This window comes from Hippocampus zosterae, chromosome 4 (genome assembly GCF_025434085.1).
Source record: "Hippocampus zosterae strain Florida chromosome 4, ASM2543408v3, whole genome shotgun sequence".
NCBI classification, from domain to species: Eukaryota; Metazoa; Chordata; class Actinopteri; order Syngnathiformes; family Syngnathidae; genus Hippocampus; species Hippocampus zosterae.
Window position 1 is genome coordinate 12,660,130 of NC_067454.1, and position 18,087 is coordinate 12,678,216.

The following is an 18,087-nucleotide window of genomic DNA, read 5'->3' on the forward strand; positions in this document are numbered from 1 at the left end:
ATCCTCAGGGAGCATTTTCTGTTCAAAATGCATTTTGCGATAAATGATCCTCGATTGTGTGTTACAGAAAGTTATTTTGTTTGCTAACCCAACATAACCAGAGGTACTGTATGATTATAAATAGCAGTGATCACCAACCTTTTTGAAACTGAGAGGGAATGCCACTTCTGAAAGAAGAAATTTGCTACAATTACCTTTATTTATATTTAATTTTCGGGATTGATCGATTAATCTGCAGATATTAGCGCTTTAAACTAAATTAGCCGATTTTACACAAATTAATACATTACATGACATTAATTTAAGACAAGGATAACATTCAAACACATGACAAAAATTGACCAAAAAGGCAGATTTTTGCAGATTTTTTCTCCCTTGCTGTGAGAATGTGTGACCTCAGGCGTCGAAGTACGGCGAGAGTTTCAAAGTATGGTTTGTGTTTCGAACTAAGTTTACAAAATAGGGCTAGGATTCACAAATTAGGGTATGGTTCCAAATTAGGACTTCAAAGTAGACCTTCAATGTAGGATTTGAGTTTCAAAGTAGGGTATTGCTTTCAAATTAGTGTTCCGAAGTAGGGATAGGGCTTCATAGTAGGGTTGGGGTTTCAAAGTAAGGTCGTTCCAAGTAGAATTTCCAAGTAGTTATCAGAATTAGAATCAGAATCGCCTTTATTGTCATTGTATAGCATACAACAAAATTTGGGTGCTATTCCTTCGTGCATTTCATACTTTTTTTTTAAACAATAATTATAAATCATAACAAACTATACTACTGGGATGAAAATAACCTGATAGATTTAGTCTTTTTTTTTTGGGGGGGGGGGGGGTTATAAGACAGCCATTGTGGCTGATGTGCATCACGTACATGCTGCCATTACCTCGCTGCCTTCCGCCTCCCTTCCTATTTTTTATTTATTTTTTGTCTCAAGGGGGAATAATGTGTCAGAACAAGGTGATTGGAGCAACATGAAAGGCTAAAAAAAAACAAAGTCATTTGATGACTCACTCACTCGATGATGATTTTGCTAACAGCAAAAGAGACACTTCATGATCTTCTTGTATGATGCAATTATCCTCCGAGCATTGCATCTGGAGCTGATAGTCTTGTCTTGTAATTACAAGAGACTTAAGGATTTTTTTGGGCCTGAAAAACATTTAAATGATGATCATCCTTTATTCTTTATTCTCCTGTGCCTGCTGTTCTTCATTGCCATTAGTTACTATGGCTGAACAAATGTATTAAGACTATTATTGGCGTCTCTTCACTTGTGAATGGTCATTACCAGCGTGTGTGCATATAGTTTAAGTTTGCATTCACGTAAGGGCTGCGCGAATGTATTGCTTTGCCGTGCTTTTGTCCTTCTCTCCCCTTGTTAAGCACTGAGGAGCTAAAACTGAGAGAATGTTGCGCAGGAGAAAAACAAGGCAAAGGAAGAAAAAATCTCTTATGATTTGTGTGTTCATAAGAGTAGCTACTTAAGAGCTAAAAAAATTGCACCAGCATCAAAAACAATTGGAGGATTACCTGAGAGTCGGCAAGACATTAAAAAAAAAAAACACTCTAATCAGTTTTAATTCACAGACAATGCATTTACTACAGCTTTGTCTTATGTTGCAGCAAATTTCGCAGCCAGTACTTGTATGTAATTTGTATACTCTGCATGCTCACAGAGAGATGTGTACACAAAAAGTGTGTGTAACAACAGGGTGGAGCCCCTGAACAACCAGAAGCTAGTGTAGAAGCTCGCCCAGGAGGTTAAACGCTCGCCTTTCAGCAAGGAAGAGACATTGAGCTTTACAGGCAAGACGTCATGTGGACTCGAACCGACATGGCTGAACGTCCCGCTCACATGTTAGACAGCAGGATGTCGAAAACATTCGTGAGTTGAGAAAATGACAAGAGACAAGAGGTAAAAGTATCAGGCTCTTAAAATAAGAACCGAGAAGACAAGAGAGAGCAAAAGGAAAGCAGGCAAGTGCACACCAGTGTAGAATTAAAATAACAAATTGATATATACCCGGGGGGAAAAATATTTATTTATTTATTATAAAACAAATATTTGGAACTAACAGAAAAATCACCAAACACATCACGTCACCGCTTGCAAGTACAAGATAGCGTGACAGTGTTTGACACTGCTTCTGTTTTGTCTCCCAAAATAGAATCGGCTCCAGCGTCCAATTCAGTTGCGACGACAGCTACGTTCTTCAAGGATCTAAAAGTATCACTTGTCAGAGAGTGACGGACACACTGGCTGCTTGGAGTGACCATCGGCCCATCTGCAGAAGTAAGATTTCGCAACTGTGACTTCCATGACACTTTCATTGATGTCATCATTTACTGTACTGGATGTGTGTGTCATCACAGTCACACGATTGAATATGTTTTCCACAGCCAGTTTGGATAATACAAATCAGGACATTTATTTTCCCTGAGATGAATCAATTTATTCATGGTCTCCATGGGAAAATTTGTTTGAAAAGCAAACTGACTGAAAGAATCAAATAAGATCTAGGAAGTGAATAATAAAACCAAATAAATGGAATATCGGCTGTCCATTTGTCTTGGTAACTACAAATTTTACGAAGGATGACTCTTGTAGAGTGTAAGTGCACATATCAGACTGCTTCTGTTCATTTTTGGTTTGTAGATGAGTTAACATAATGAAAACCAGGCTGTTTACGACTGTGGCTGCAATCTGCAGTGTCTTTCATAACAGTATATAATATGTACAGTATATAATTACATTTTGATAGAGCATTTCTGATAAAATCCAATGTGCAGACGTACGAAATCAGTGACTGTAAATCACGTTTAGCTAGTGTACATTATTTATTTATTCATTTATTGTTTTATTAAAACCTCTCTCCGTATGAAAAGTCATCGGAGTTGTTCACACAAGGAGTGGATTTGGAAGAAACATCCATCCATCCATCCATCCATCCATCCATCTTCTACCGCTTATCCGGGGCCGGGTCGCGGGGGCAACAGCTTTAGCAGGGAAGCCCAGACTTCCCTCTCCCTAGCTACTTCTTCCAGCTCTCCCCGGGGGATCCCGAGGCGTTCCCAGGCCAGCTGGGTGACATAGTCTCTCCAGCGTGTCCTGGGTCTTCCTCGGGGTCTCCTCCCGGTGGGACATGCCCGGAACACCTCACCAGGGAGGCGTTCAGGAGGCATCCGAATCAGATGCCCAAGCCACCTCATCTGGCTCCTCTCGATGTGGAGGAGAAGCGGCTCGACTCGGAGGCCCTCCCGGATGACCGAGCTTCTCACCTTATCTCTAAGGGAGAGCCCGGACACCCTGCGGAGAAAACTCATTTCGGCCGCTTGTATCCGGGATCTCGTTCTTTCGGTCACGACCCATAGCTCGTGACCATAGATGAGGGTTGGAACGTAGATCGACCGGTAAATTGAGAGCTTCGCCCTTTGGCTCAGCTCCTTCTTCACCACGACAGACCGATACAACGTCCGCATCACAGCAGACGCTGCATCGATCCACCTGTCGATCTCTCGCTCTCTCCTGCCCTCACTCGTGAACAAGACCCCAAGATACTTAAACTCCTCCACTTGGGGCAAGACCTCCCCCCCGACCCGGAGGGGGCATTCCACCCTTTTCCGACTGCGGACCATGGTTTCAGATTTGGAGGTGCTGATTTTTCATCCCAACCGCTTCACACTCGGCTGCGAAACGCTCCAGTGAGAGTTGGAGAGCCCTGTTTGAAGGAGCCAACAGCACCACATCATCTGCAAAAAGCAGGGATGCAATACTGAGGCCCCCAAAACGGACCCCCTCAACGCTTCGGCTGCGCCTAGAGATTCTGTCAATAAAGGTTATGAACAGAATCGGCGACAAAGGGCAGCCTTGGCGGAGTCCTACCCCCACTGGAAACGATTCCGACTTACTGCCGGCAATGCGAACCAAACTCTGACATCGGTGGTATAGTGACCGAACAGCCCGTATCAGGGGGTTCGGTACCCCATACCCTCGAAGCACCCCCCACAGAACTCCCCGAGGGACACGGTCAAACGCCTTCTCCAAGTCCACAAAACATATGTAGACTGGTTGGGCAAATTCCCACATACCCTCGGGGACCCTGCTAAGGGTGTAGAGCTGGTCCACTGTTCCACGGCCGGGACGAAAACCACACTGCTCCTCCTCAATCTGAGGCTCGACTTCCTGACGGACCCTCCTCTACAGCACCCCTGAATAGACCTTACCAGGGAGGCTGAGGAGTGTGATCCCTCTATAGTTGGAACACACCCTCCGGTCCCCCTTTTTAAAAAGAGGGACTACCACCCCGGTCTGCCAATCCAGAGGCACTCTCCCTGTTGACCACGCGATGTTGCTGAGACGTGTCAACCAGGACAGCCCCACAACATCCAGAGCCTTGAGGAACTCCGGGCGGATCTCATCCACCCCTGGGGCCTTGCCACCGAGGAGCTTTTTAACCACATCGGTGACTTCAGCCACAGAGATAGGAGAGCCCACCTCAGAGTCCCCGGGCTCTGCTTCCTCCAAGGAAGACGTGTTGGTGGAGTTGAGGAGGTCTTCAAAGTACTCTGCCCACCGGTTCACAACATCCCGAGTCGAAGTCAGCAGCGCCCCATCCCCACTGTACACAGTGTTAGTGGTGCACTGCTTCCCCCTCCTGAGACGTCGTATGGTGGACCAGAATGGTATGGTGGACCAGCTGTCCGGAAGTCGGCTTCCATGGCCTCACCAAACTCTTCCCACGCTCGGGTTTTTGCCTCGGCGACCACCGAAGCCGCGTTCCGCTTGGCCAGTCGATACCCGTCAGCTGCCTCCGGCTCAATAGGACTCCTTCTTCAGCTTGACGACATCCCTTACTGCTGGTGTCCACCAGCGAGTACGGGGGTTGCCGCCACGACAGGCACCAACCACCTTACGGCCACAACTCAGATTGGCCGCCTCAACAATAGAGGCATGGAACATGGTCCACTCGGGCTCAATGTCCCCCGCCTCCCCCGGAACATGGGAAAAGCCCTGTCGAAGGTGGGAGTTGAAACTCTTTCTGACAGGGGATTCCGCCAGACGCTCCCAACAAACCCTCACAATACGTTTGGGTCTGCCAGGACGGACCGGCATCTTCCCCCACCATCGGAGCCTACTCACCACCAGGTGGTGATCAGTTGACAGCTCCGCCCCTCTCTTCACCCGAGTGTCCAGAACATGCGGCCGCAAATCCGATGATACAACTACAAAGTCGATCATCGAACTGCGGCCAAGGGTGTCCTGGTGCCAAGTGCACATATGGACACCCTTATGCTTGAACAAGGTGTTTGTTATGGACAATCCGTGGCGAGCACAGAAGTCCAATAACAAAACACCACTCGAGTTCTGATCGGGGGGGCCGTTCCTCCCAATCACGCCCCTCCAGGTCTCACTGTCGTTGCCCACGTGAGCATTGAAGTCCCCCAGCAGAACAAGGGAGTCCCCAGAAGGAGTACTCTCCAGCACACCCTCCAAGGACTCCAAAAAGGGTGGGTATGCTGAGCTGCTGTTTGGTGCATATGCACAAACAACAGTCAGGACCCGTCCACCCACCCGAAGGCGGAGGCAGGCAACCCTCTCGTCTACTGGTGTGAACCCCAATGTACAGGCACTGAGCCGGGGGGCAATGAGTATGGCCACACCTGCTCTGCGCCTCTCACCGTGAGCAACTCCAGAGTGGAAGAGAGTCCAGCCCCTCTCGAGAGAAATGGTACCAGAACCCAGGCTGTGTTTGGAGGCAAGTCCGACTACATCCAGTCGGAAATTCTCTGCCTCACACACCAGCTCGGGCTCCTTCCCCGCCAGAGAGGTGACATTCCACGTTGCCTCTTCGGGCTGTCCCCGGCCGGGCCCCATGGGTGTAGGCCCGGCCACCAGGTGCTTGCCAACGAGCCCCACCTCCAGGCCTGGCTCCAGAGTGGGGCCCCGGTGACCCGCGTCCGGGCAAGGGAAACCTTGGTCCATCTATTGTATTCATCATTAGGGTCGATGAGCCGTGCTTTGTCTGGCCCCTCACCTAGAACCTGTTTGCCATGGGTGACCCTGCCAGGGGCATAAAGCCCCAGACAACTTAGCTCCTAGGATCATTGGAACACGCAAACCCCTCCACCACGGTAAGGTGACGGCTCACGGAGGGGGGATTTGGAAGAAACACATTATTTTTATTTTTTTTATTTTTTGAGCCTGACATTGGCGTATTATTCTCTGCCAGTGTCATAGAGACATGATGTCATTTACATTTGGGGTTGTGTTGATGATTGCACCACTGGTTGCTGTGTGACTGTCAAAGCAATGATGCAGGGGCTCTCACTGCCTATGCACTGACTGACAATACCCTGTTGCCTTTATTGCTCCACATTGGAAAGGCAGGCAGCTGGCATACACAAACCAAATTACACACACACACACACACACACACAAACACAAAGATACACACGCTTACATTGACGGCATGTGTCCAAAGGATGGTGTCACACACCTCTGCAGCAGTCTTTGCCTCGAGGTGTGTGTGTGTGTGTGTGTGTGTGTGTGTGTGTGTGTGTGTGTGTGTGTGTGTGTGTGTGTGTGTGTGTGTGTGTGTATGCGGCTACATTTGACGGACAGGCCGTCCCTGAGCTCAGACACATACTGTAAGATTCCTGTCACATTGTATTACACTGTCTGTGTTTGTGGGTCTGGTTTGTGTCTAGAAGTCAGTATGTGGCTGCAGAGACTCGCCCATCCTCATGATACCGCCCACTCTTGTCAAGGAGGAGACAAAGAGCTGGAAGGCGAATGAGTTGTGGGCACATAGATGGATACAGAGTGTTTTTTTTTTTCTCTCTCGCTTCAAAAGCACCATTGTAAACTTTTAATTTATGTTACACCAGCTGTCTTGGCCAAATTCCCACCAACATTGTCATTTTTTTTTTTTAATTGGGTCACATTTGTAATCCAGGTCTAGTTTTGAATCTCATTCGAAGGTACACTGCATGTGCTCATCGCAGTGTTCATTTTCCTGACACCGTCATGAATGACAGAAATTGCAAATGGAAATTGTACTGCAGCCTCCCTCCGCAAAGTTTGTATTGAGACTGAGCCCCACCTTATCCGCTCTTCTTGAACCCAATCAGCGCATGAACACATTCTGTGATTAATTGGCTTGTTTTGTCAACTGGGATGGATTGTCTCTCGAACTTTCAAGTCAAGATTTTTTGTGTTCGCTGATGAGCAGACACAAGCCCAAAAAAAAAAAAAAGTACTGTAACTGCTCCACTGAGTGTGTCTGGTCTGGAGTTGGCGCTCTCCAGGGACTCAAGCCCATGAGCTTTCCCTATTCTCCTCTGAGACCTAACTGTTAATTAGAAGCTGATCTGTGGGAATGAATAGCCATTAACGTGTGTGTGTGTGTGTGTGTGTGCGTGTGTGTGTGTGTGTGTGCATACACCACAGTGTGTTTCAGCTCTCTTTTTCTAATTAACAGGCAAAGCAGTCATCCTCAAGTCTTCCTCTCTTTCAGTCTTTTTTCTGTCTCTTTCTAACCTTTTTGCCCTTCCTACATCAGTCACTTCCTCTTACCTTTTTTTTCTTTCACTCTTTTTTCCACTGATGAATGTCTCTTAAGCTGTCTATTAAATAGATTCATTTTTCCTTGTTTATATGCAACTGTCTCAAGCTGTATTGTGACCATTTGGGCACACTAAGGCAAAAACTGGCTCAAATGGCAACAACTGTAAATAGTCTTGTATGGTCGAATATTCATTTCACATAAGCAAAATGAGTGCTTTGAATGGACATTGTTTTATTCAGCTATAAGAGTGCCGTGTTTGTTTTCTTGATTGCATTTATTATTGGCATGTTGTCAATTTCAGTGATTGCTATTATCATTATTGCTACTATTTCTACCATATTTTTCGGAAAAAACATATATATAGTATTTTATATATATATCGCACTGCAGTATAAGTCACATTTTGGGGGAAATTTATTTGATAAAATCCAACACCAAAAACATACATCTTGAAAGGCAATTTAAAATAAAAATAAAATAGAGAACAACAGGCTGAATAAGTGTACGGTACACTAACGTTACATGACTGACATGCCTGGTAATGTCAGTAACGACGTAACATATTCAGACATGCTAACAAGTTTACCAAACTATCAGTTTAACTCCAAATCACTAAATCCAATGAAATCTTCATCCTCTGTGTCACTTTTGAACTCGGGTGGTAGATGATGCACCACTTCCTCTTTTTCGTCGCTTACGTCAGACTCATCGTCGATTTATCAACACAGGCCGAGAGCGCCCTCTTGTGGTTTAATATGAAAATAACGTGAAATGATATAATAATGCGTTAATAATTTCACACATAAGTCTCTCCAGAGTATAAGTCGCACCCCTGGCCAAACTATGAAAAAAATACGGTAACAATAATATTTTTGTACATGTCTTTGTTCAACCTCTGAATAGTATTTGACATCTGGTAAAATTTGTATATGATTTGATCATTTGCTATGATTGACCAATCTCAGTTTATCCGTACACTATTCTTAATTGTTACAATTAAAAATGTTCATATTCAGTGGCCACACTGCAAACAAGTAACTTTATGAGAACATTTCCAATTTCTAGCATGTCGCCTCTGTGGATTACATTCTGAATTTTCTTTTCGGTGACTGTCTGTTTACTGTCTTTTGCCTGTAGCCCGAACGTGTGGTAGCAACTTACGGGGGCCCAGAGGAATCATAACATCTCCTAACTACCCTGTGCAGTATGAGAACAACGCTCACTGTGTTTGGGTAATCACCGCGCTGGATTCTGCAAAGGTGAGTTTTTATCCCGCTTGTGTTTACAGTTCTTAAACCGCTTAATCTCAAAAGCAGGCAGACACCAACCTCCAGTTTGAACAGTGAAGCCAATTTTGTTATTTTGCTGTTGACTGAAAACATTTTGGTTTCATGAACAACTAATGAATATGACAAATACTTTTGAATGCCTAATGGGGCAGCGTATACTAGGAGGTGGGTAAGACTTGCCCGAGGAGATGTCTGCCTTTGAGCAGTGTGTAAATCCCAACGATTCAGAGATGGATAGACCACAACCCAGTGGAATGTTTTGAGTTGAGCTGAAGGGGGAGATGATGGATGACTTTCTTGGTCAACACACCTTCAGGGCTTGATCCTCCTCCTCTTTGTCCTCACACATCTTTTGCATTGACATGACAGCTGTGCCAAAGACATCCTGAGGTGTTATTGGAGTGTCAAAGAGAATCTCCTTCTGAGTTGACAGGACTGTGAGGTGCGCCACCAGGCTTATTCTTGCACGAAACACCGCTGAAGAACTTGGCGCTAGATAGACTCCTTGGTTCATTATTTGAATAAAGGCAGCCTCGCATGTTCACGAGGCCATCAGAAAGAGTGTCCCCTCATTGGTCTATTCTCCTCATAAACCATCAGGGCCTTTAGGAGGCCTTGGTTTAAGCTGCAATGATGATAATGTTCTCGTGAGGTGTCTGGCAGGCTGACCTGTATGAAAATGACCTCTTGCTGATAGTTGCTATAGTTAATGTCAGCTTGGGAGACATTGCCATTTGTTTCTTCTCAGTGTTGCCGCTTAATTTGATTAGTTTTAAAGTGACATGTCTCTATAATCAAGTGGCCTCACTTGTGTTCGATGTCAGGCTAGTAAATGTCTTCATAAAGGGATCGTCCACCAACCACCAACCGCTGGTTGAGCTTTATGTAGGGCACAGGTGTCAAAGTCAAGGCCCGGGGGCCAGATCTGGCCCGTCACATCATTTTATGTGGCCCGCAAAAGCAAATCAAGCATGTCAATTCCCATGATGCTTTCTAAAGTCTGAACCAAAATTTCAAATTGTCCTATGTAATCCACAATAACAGTCATTATTCTTGACTTCTGATTTTAAAACTCGTTATCTATCAATTTTTTGTGCGTTGTGTATGTAATATGCGGCGGTGATTGAACATTTATATGGTTTCACAAAATTCGTTATGGCCCTCCAAGGGAAAACCGTAACTACAATGTGGCCCGCGACAAAAATGAGTTTGACACCCCTGATGGTAGGGGATATTTTCTAAAGACAAGGCTTGGATTTTTGGTTCTATTCATAAGCATTTTCACTGACTTTTCTTCTATGCCATTTATTAATTTCATAGCTTTGGTGTTGTGGGGGGGGTATGCTTATTCGGAAAGAGAGAATATCATTCATTCATCTTCCGAACCGCTTCATCCTCATTAGGGTTGCGGGGGGGGGGAGGGGTGCTGGAGCCTATCCCAGCTGTCTTCGGGAATTAGGCAGGGGACACCCCGAACTGGTTGCCAGCCAATTGCAGGGCAGAGGGAGAATATCAAATGCTTGAAAAAGACACTTGTGAAGGCATCAAATCTGAATGGAGACATACAGCATTATGGATGTCTGGTCAAGAAGAGGCTTCAAATAATTTTTTTTTTTTACCTTCCTATATGACCGAAACACACAATGCAGCAAGTCACAGACAATTGGTCAGACAGAAAAGAGTATGACCGGATTTAAGGGGGAGGGTCTCAATGGGGAAACGCATACAGTTGGTTTCACACATCAACCTTTCGCGATTGTTCTTGATCAGACAACCTGGAGTCACTATCCTACCTTTTTGATGACACATGCATGCATACCCACACACACACACCAGCCACACGAGCACCAATCACAAGTGGCTGCAGCGTACACAGGTGGTGGAGTGCACTCCACTAGAGTTGTACTGTGTCAGGCACAACAACAAAAAAAGTATGTCTGCAGGCTGCAACGTGTTTGTGCTTTATTGGACAGTTGCTTGTTGTTGTGCAACCAACAAAGCAGCACAGTAACAAGCCTTGATCCGCTTCAACCCACCACCTCTTTGTATTTGTCCTTTTCGCTGAGATCTGACTCATCTCAATTTCACTTTTCAGCAACTTGCCAATATAGCAAGGTAGCAATGGGAATGTTATCAAGAAAGAAAGAAAAAATATGAGAATATGATGGTGCAGAGCAGATTATTCAGTGGAGTGGGGTCTAAGTTGCTGGTGAGAAAAAGCAGGACTACAGGTAGCCGTGGTGGGAAAAAATGGCCACATATTAGACCGAATAGACCATTGCATTTATTATGTAAATGATTTGGTAAGACATTTCAATTAATAAAATGAAGTGCCGTAGTCCATATTTTTGCAAGATTAATGGATGTTGCTCACCATCAGAAAATGATCAAATTTCTTTGACCTGACTGTGATTAGGTTACGTTGAATTTTAAGCAGTTTTAAGGGATATTACATTTTATTTGATATGTCCACAAATGAGCCGGATTGTACGTGTGAGAGATTTATTTTGTTACATGGATTGCCTTTGTGAATTAAGACCGTCAAACATTATGATTATTGTTGTAATTACATGATAGCAACCGCAACAAGTGGTGAAGATTACTAGCAGAAAGCTTATTGAGGGACTGGGTGACTCTCGTCATGGCAGTGGTTTTGGTCTTGAAGGAGGAAGATCTGGTGATCTTATTGGGGGAGTAGGAATTTTGTTTTAGCAGAGCTTAGCAATAACCAGACCAGTAAAGGTGTGCCAGGCTCTCGTAGTGTAGTTGTATTATGAAAGGTATATTCAATCATGTATTAGACCTAAAATCATTGTCATCAGTTAGTTTTCAGGGCCTCACCATGCACCAGGAGAAACAATTAGAAAAATTACATTTTGCAGACAATTGGCAATTGGCAAACAATTAGGTTTGAATAGGTATTCTAGAAACCAGCTCGGAGGCAATTCATTCAGCATTCTCCGCGATAAAAGTGGACTGCACGACCCACACATCAGTATGTTCTCGTGTGGAGCCAGCTGAAGTGTTGTTCCTCCTTCCTTATGACTCTGCATTGCTGAGCTCAAGGTCAGCACTCCTCCACAGTTTTGTGAAGGCAGCTTTGTTGTTGAGTCATTGTTGTATCTGCATGAATAATTCATAGACCTTCGCAACAACATCTCAAGTCATTCCGGTTTCCCTGACACTATTATCTTCTCTTCATGTCTGATCACATATCCCATCTCTTCTGTCCTGTCCCCACTCTGCAACTTGTTCCCGTCCTTGTTCCCATTACAATGTACTTGGCTCATTTTCTATTACCCCCTCCTTTATCTTCCATCCATCCCTCCATCTTCTGCACCACTCCATTAGCATCCGCATGTGGCCGCTTCTGAACATAGGGTAAATAGCAAAAGGGAAGGCAAAATGAGAGCGAGATGGCACCGTGCTCATTTAAGAAATTCAGAAGAAAGAGGCTGAGAGTAGAGATAAGCCAAATGAGGCTAAGTGTTCAGGCCAACTACTTCATGAAAGGAAAGCTAGCAGCAAAATGCTGAATTTCCACATGTCTACGGCTGAGTGGAGGAGTTGATAGACATTGCTTTTACAGATGGATGTTCTCCCCGGGCTTGCGTGGGTTTTCTCTGGGTACTCCTGTTTCCTCCCACATTCCAAAAACATGCATGGCAGGCTGATTGAACACTCTAAATTATCCCTAGGTGTGAGTGTGAGTGCCGATAGTTGTTCGTTTCTGTGTACCCTGCGATTGGCTGGCAACTGGTTCGGGGTGTCCCCCGCCTACTGCCCAAAGACAGCTAGGAGGTTCCAGCACCCCCCGTGACCCATGTGAGGATAAAGTGGATCGGAAAATGAATGGATGGATGGATGGAAACAAACTAAGTCAATCCATCTACTAAATCTGTGATGGCATTTGGCCAAGTATAGCTAAATGTAAATCGGTGCGCGACCGTGCACCACGCTCTCGCCACCAGAACAAGTAGACTCTCCTTTGTTTCATGGAAATGTGTTTTGTTGTCCCAGATTTGTGAAAAATCAGTGTGATTAAACCTTGACAATAAAGTAAAGCAACTTCAGTTGACTGATTCCTGAAATACAAAAACTTAATGGATATTCGACTCAGCAGGGAGCACAAACTCATGTGAAAACACCAATAGTGAAGGGCAAGTCGATGTATTGATCCGCTAAGTTTACTAGCTGGAAATCATTCAACACCCCATTCTAAAATCACTTACACCCATTAAGTTCAACATGTGAGCGTAGGATCAACGAGTGGTTCTCATGTGATGGAATTGTCCCCTTGCTCGCATTGGGTTTCTCTTCAGATTCCTCTAAATTGCCCATGTTAATGTGAGTGGTTGTTTGTCTATGTGTGCGCCTGAATTTGGGTCTTCCATTGACATTTGCCCGCAGAAACAGTTTTTAAGTACAATGGAACTTGCCCGCCCAACGAGCGTAAAAAGAACCTTAAACTTATGGAGTCTATGCTGTTCTCACAGTGATACTTACTATATTTGACGCAAACACATGTTCTCATATGCTGTAGTTGTATTAATTGCACGAACATCATAACTCAGATTCACCACCATCAAAGGTAGCAATAATTTAACTGCAAGCCTAGAAACAACACCACGTTCACTACTAAACCGTGTCTGTTCAAAATTATGCGATAGCGCAGTCAATTGTGGTATTTGAACTGCGGCAAAGTCTGATGGGAACTCCTCCTCTGTTTCCTCAACAATCCAGAATATCGTAATGTGGTGATCGATATAATTTTCAAGATGCAGGGAAAATGTCATCATTTTTTCCCCCCTTGCTGTTATGACTTTTTCTTTTGGATAACAAAATAAGGTAATCCTATATTGTGAATAATGTTCTGATTATAATGACAATGTTTTGCAACAAATCCTCTGCGGGTATTATCAAAATGACTTTTCCTGATGATTAAACACATCGACTAAAGCTGTGAAGTGTGTTGGCCAGGAAGAAATATTCCCTTGGACCTTGTGCGATCTGTTGGAGAAAGACAGTGCTGAAAGGGCCAGAGGAGATAATAAAGTACTGTATTCAAAGACAGGAAATGAGCGTGTATTAAGATGAATCACAATCATCTTTCAGTCGACCTCCCTTTTCTTCCCTCTGAATTTCATTGTCCCTTGCCCTCCCTGACTATCATTTGCACCTTGACTTATTTCGTCAATACGCTGTCAAGATAGAGAGAAACGATACTATTGAAGCGTCTGTTCCTTTTTGTTACCTCTTGATGTTGGTTAACACCTTTTATGTTTAAAAAGTATTGTTGCCTGCTTGGTTCTTCAATTGCACTAATTTGACAGGATTTTAATTTTTAAAAAAATAAATATTGTTAAAAACTCTAAAAATTTACTAGTAATGATTCTATTTCATAGAAATCTGCTGAATCATTGTTGTTATTCATTAATTCATTTTCAACACCCACCTTAAAATGAATCTCTTTGTTAAAATATTTTTAAAACGCACAAGTGGAAATGGATAAACAATGACGTAACTTTGTTTTAGGAAAAGAGGACACAGAGGTGTGAGTGCAAGTGTGAGTGTTTGTGTGCATGTCAGTCATTGGATTCATCAGTGTCCAGAAGATAATTATTTTGTTTAAGTCTGAGTCATGCTTGACTGCTCACAGGCGTAACTCATTAGGTGTCTAATCATTGCTGCCTTTTCCCCAATGAATACATATCAATGTGTGTGTGTGTGTGTGTGTGTGTGTGTGTGTGTGTTTGATACTCATCGGTCAGGTCACTCGTACCTCAAGGCACCTCTGGACTATTTGCTATTTCTCCGCATGTGTGAAGCAATATTTTTGTGAAACAATTCCCCATGTGTTAGGTGTGTTTCTTTGGTACACGTTTGTCCCCATCATTTACCTTTCTATTTTTATAGATGTTTTTCCGTGGATGTGTGGGTTACATGCCATTAAGTGAACTAAGTGCCATCACTGATGCCTCCCCCTATCGAGTGCGCAATGAGAGTGGCTGATTGGATGCAGTTTTATGAGCTGTGACTTGCTGATTTTCGTAGCACCTAATATCCCTCTTTAGTAAATTTGGAAAGATGTTTCCTTTGGTCTGCTGTGACAATAAAGCCCGGGAGTGAGATCCAATCATTTTTGCAACACTGCATTCGAAACAACACATCAGGTCACACCACTGGGACTGCGGTTGCTCACACTGACTTATCACAAACCACCACTAAGTGTGAAGTAAATAATAATCACTCGGCTCATAATTGCATCCCCTAATAGCACCTTCATTAGCACATCATCTCAATTCAAAGCTTTTAGCTGTTCTGAGTTTTGACTGTATTTTCCAATCTGACGGACCATAATTTACTGAATTAGATATGTCTAGCGCCATCAGCCCCTCACCCATAATCCTTCTATGACGTATGAGGTTAAATTGAGGCTCTGTTTTTCACTGGATGTTGGGAACTTTGAAGCATGGGAAGCATGAAATAATATATACATTCAAAGCTACTAGAGTTTTGATTATTGTGAAACCTGACTGATAAATACTTGACAATAAGAATCAAATCAATTGGCTGTTTTCCTACTGTTTCACAATTGACCCACCAACTCCTCCCACGCATTATAGACCGGGGTTGCCCAATGTTTTGGTTCCAAAGATCTACTTCTTCAGCAGCCAATCATCATTATTCCTTTTGTAAAAATCTTTTGCTTTTTTATGTATACTGCATGTGAGATTTGTTTGTCAGATCATTGGACAACAGCTGAGGCACAATGGCACATTTTCAGCATTTCGAACAAATGCTCTTGTGTTTCAGAATATAATTGTGTTCCTGTACAGTTCAATAATGACCTTGCCACGTCATCTGTAAGAAAACCAAATGTCAAGTTTGTCACTCAAACTTTCTCGTCTTTCATCTTTTGACCCTGCTGGGGTGACATCCGCTGAATACGCCAGCTTGTCTGGTGACACTGGTCATCAATTATGAATGTCAATCACTCTGATTAGATTTTAATGCCGTTGCATTAAAGCCTTCTGTTCCACTCCGTTCTGTTAGGTGCGAATTGCATTCAGAGCCCCCCAACAGCTCTCTGAATACAATCTCTTTCATGTTTTTTATTTTTATTTTTTCTGGGTGATGTTTTTGACTTAAACTCACTGACCGCTTCATTAGCTCCAGTTGCATCGTACAAAATTAGCCGTATCCAAACAATCTACCACTAAGTCTACAATGTTTTTGGTTGAAACTGTCAGAGTTATTCACTTCATATTGTGTCTGCCATTTTCCAGGTTGTTGCTTCTGTTTCCCCCTTTGCTAAGTAACGGATAACAAAAATATTTGAGAAAATATTTTCAGTTTTTTCTTTCCAATGAGACAAATTTATCTCAGCATTTTCCCCACAAAGCATCGAAAATAACTTGCGCATTTTGGGAGACATATTTTTTGTTGTTGGGCAGCAATCTCATTTTTGTGTCATATTGATTCATTCAGCACACATTTATTCGTACCGCGGACGAATTGCATTTTTATGTTTTAGGTGGAAATGATACAAGTAAGTGACTTTTATTAAATGAACAATTCTAGAAGTTATCAAGATCCTCAAGAATGGTGCAAAATATTGTTTCCTCAAATGTTTTCAATTGAATTCTGTATCATGTAAAAAAACAACAACTATAAGTTAATATTATTTTTCCCCATATTTGTGTAGACAGAAGATACCTATTGAGCAAATCCAAACAAAAAAATTGCAATGATTTTAAATTTGACCAAGGTATAAATTACGATTTATTTATTTTTTATTTCAAGTGATCAGTGCTGTATTTCACAATTAATATATGCAACAAAAAAAAAAAAACTGGCTTATTCTTTCCACCTTTGTCTTTGTGATCCATTTTTCTCACAAGATCTATTCGACATTCAAATCAGGTCGGCGATGTTAATTAGTGATTGTGTAACTATTGTTAATCCTTGCAATCTGTGTAGGGTCACCACCTGCTCCCTGGTCGGTACCTAAACCAGAGCTAGCGAGAACCTGAGAAACAATTAACTCTTGTAAAGAAGAGCAATCCATTTCGACAAAAAGAGAGTAAAATAAATAAATAAATGAATAAAATACACTGCATTTAATTTCATTTTCAATATCCTGTTTGTCTCTGACTGCACGGCAGTGCATTTTGTATCCACTGTAAATTTCAGTATAGTTGCAAAACCCTCAGGAAAGCCGCATTTATAGGACTCTCCTGGTCTGAAAATGAAATACTTTTGAAGAAAGAAATATACATTTTTATAAAAGCAACATTTTATTGATATACCCGTTGAAAGCCCCTTTTTTTCTCTACTGCACGTAAGGCTTCTACAAAGTCAATGTTTGAATAATTTGGGTTTCTGACACTGCCCTATGAAAGCACATTTTTTCAATTTTTGTCCATGTTCCAAAATTACACACTGGCACACACAGACACACACACACCCCCACACACACACGCGTGCACACACGAAAATATGCCATTTTTTTCTGAAAATAGAAGCCAACAACTTCCACCTCACTTCTATACTAATTAACAGTCATTATTAGGCAGAGCCTGGGTTAAACATGAGAGCGACAGGATCAGGCTTTAGTGCTATTCTCATCTTACTCCCCAGTGCAAATTTTCCATTGTTTGTCGTTGATGAAAGGAAATGAATTACAAGCAAATTAGATAAACACAGTTCTCCCTTTTGCCGTGATTGTGGAAGTGAGAATGTTAGAAGGACTTTCACTGAAAGTCCTTCTAACATTCTCTGGGTTTTGTTGGTTACCACGAGATAATAACTCTCAAAGTTGTTTTGTATGCTATACACATTTATATGGCGTTATTATTATTGGCTGACTAAAGATAGCGCGAGGCAATGGCAGTCAGTGTGTCGTAAGGCAAAATTCTTTCCACACGTTGCAATTTCTCCATTGGACTGAATCTATCTAACTAAGAAGCCAATTTTAATTTTCTTTCTTTTTTTTTTGCCATTTGGAATGTCGACGTGTTTGAGTCATGTAGCTTAGCATGGCCATAACTGCAGTTATCAGCAAAAGAATAACAAGGAAACTACTACGGCTGTATGCCCAAAACATTTGAATTCGACTTCAAATAGCAGTTTATTGAGGGTAATGTAATTTGCTTGTGTCATTTTCATGCACGCTGGCATACCCGATGCTTCACTGGAGACCGCTATTCAACCGGAGGCTTGGGCTGAGA

The 18,087-nt window shown here is 42.9% G+C and overlaps 1 protein-coding gene across 2 annotated transcripts in view; it reads left to right on the plus strand.

Moving 5' to 3' along the window:
* LOC127599887 (CUB and sushi domain-containing protein 1-like) overlaps positions 1-18,087 on the plus strand; it is a 359,717-nt gene that overhangs the window by 203,911 nt on the left and 137,719 nt on the right. For both annotated transcript variants that reach the window (XM_052064098.1, XM_052064099.1), the window contains exons 9-10: positions 2,166-2,290; positions 8,703-8,824. In XM_052064098.1, coding sequence (XP_051920058.1) covers positions 2,166-2,290; positions 8,703-8,824 — 247 coding nt within the window. The remainder of the gene's footprint in view (positions 1-2,165; positions 2,291-8,702; positions 8,825-18,087) is intronic.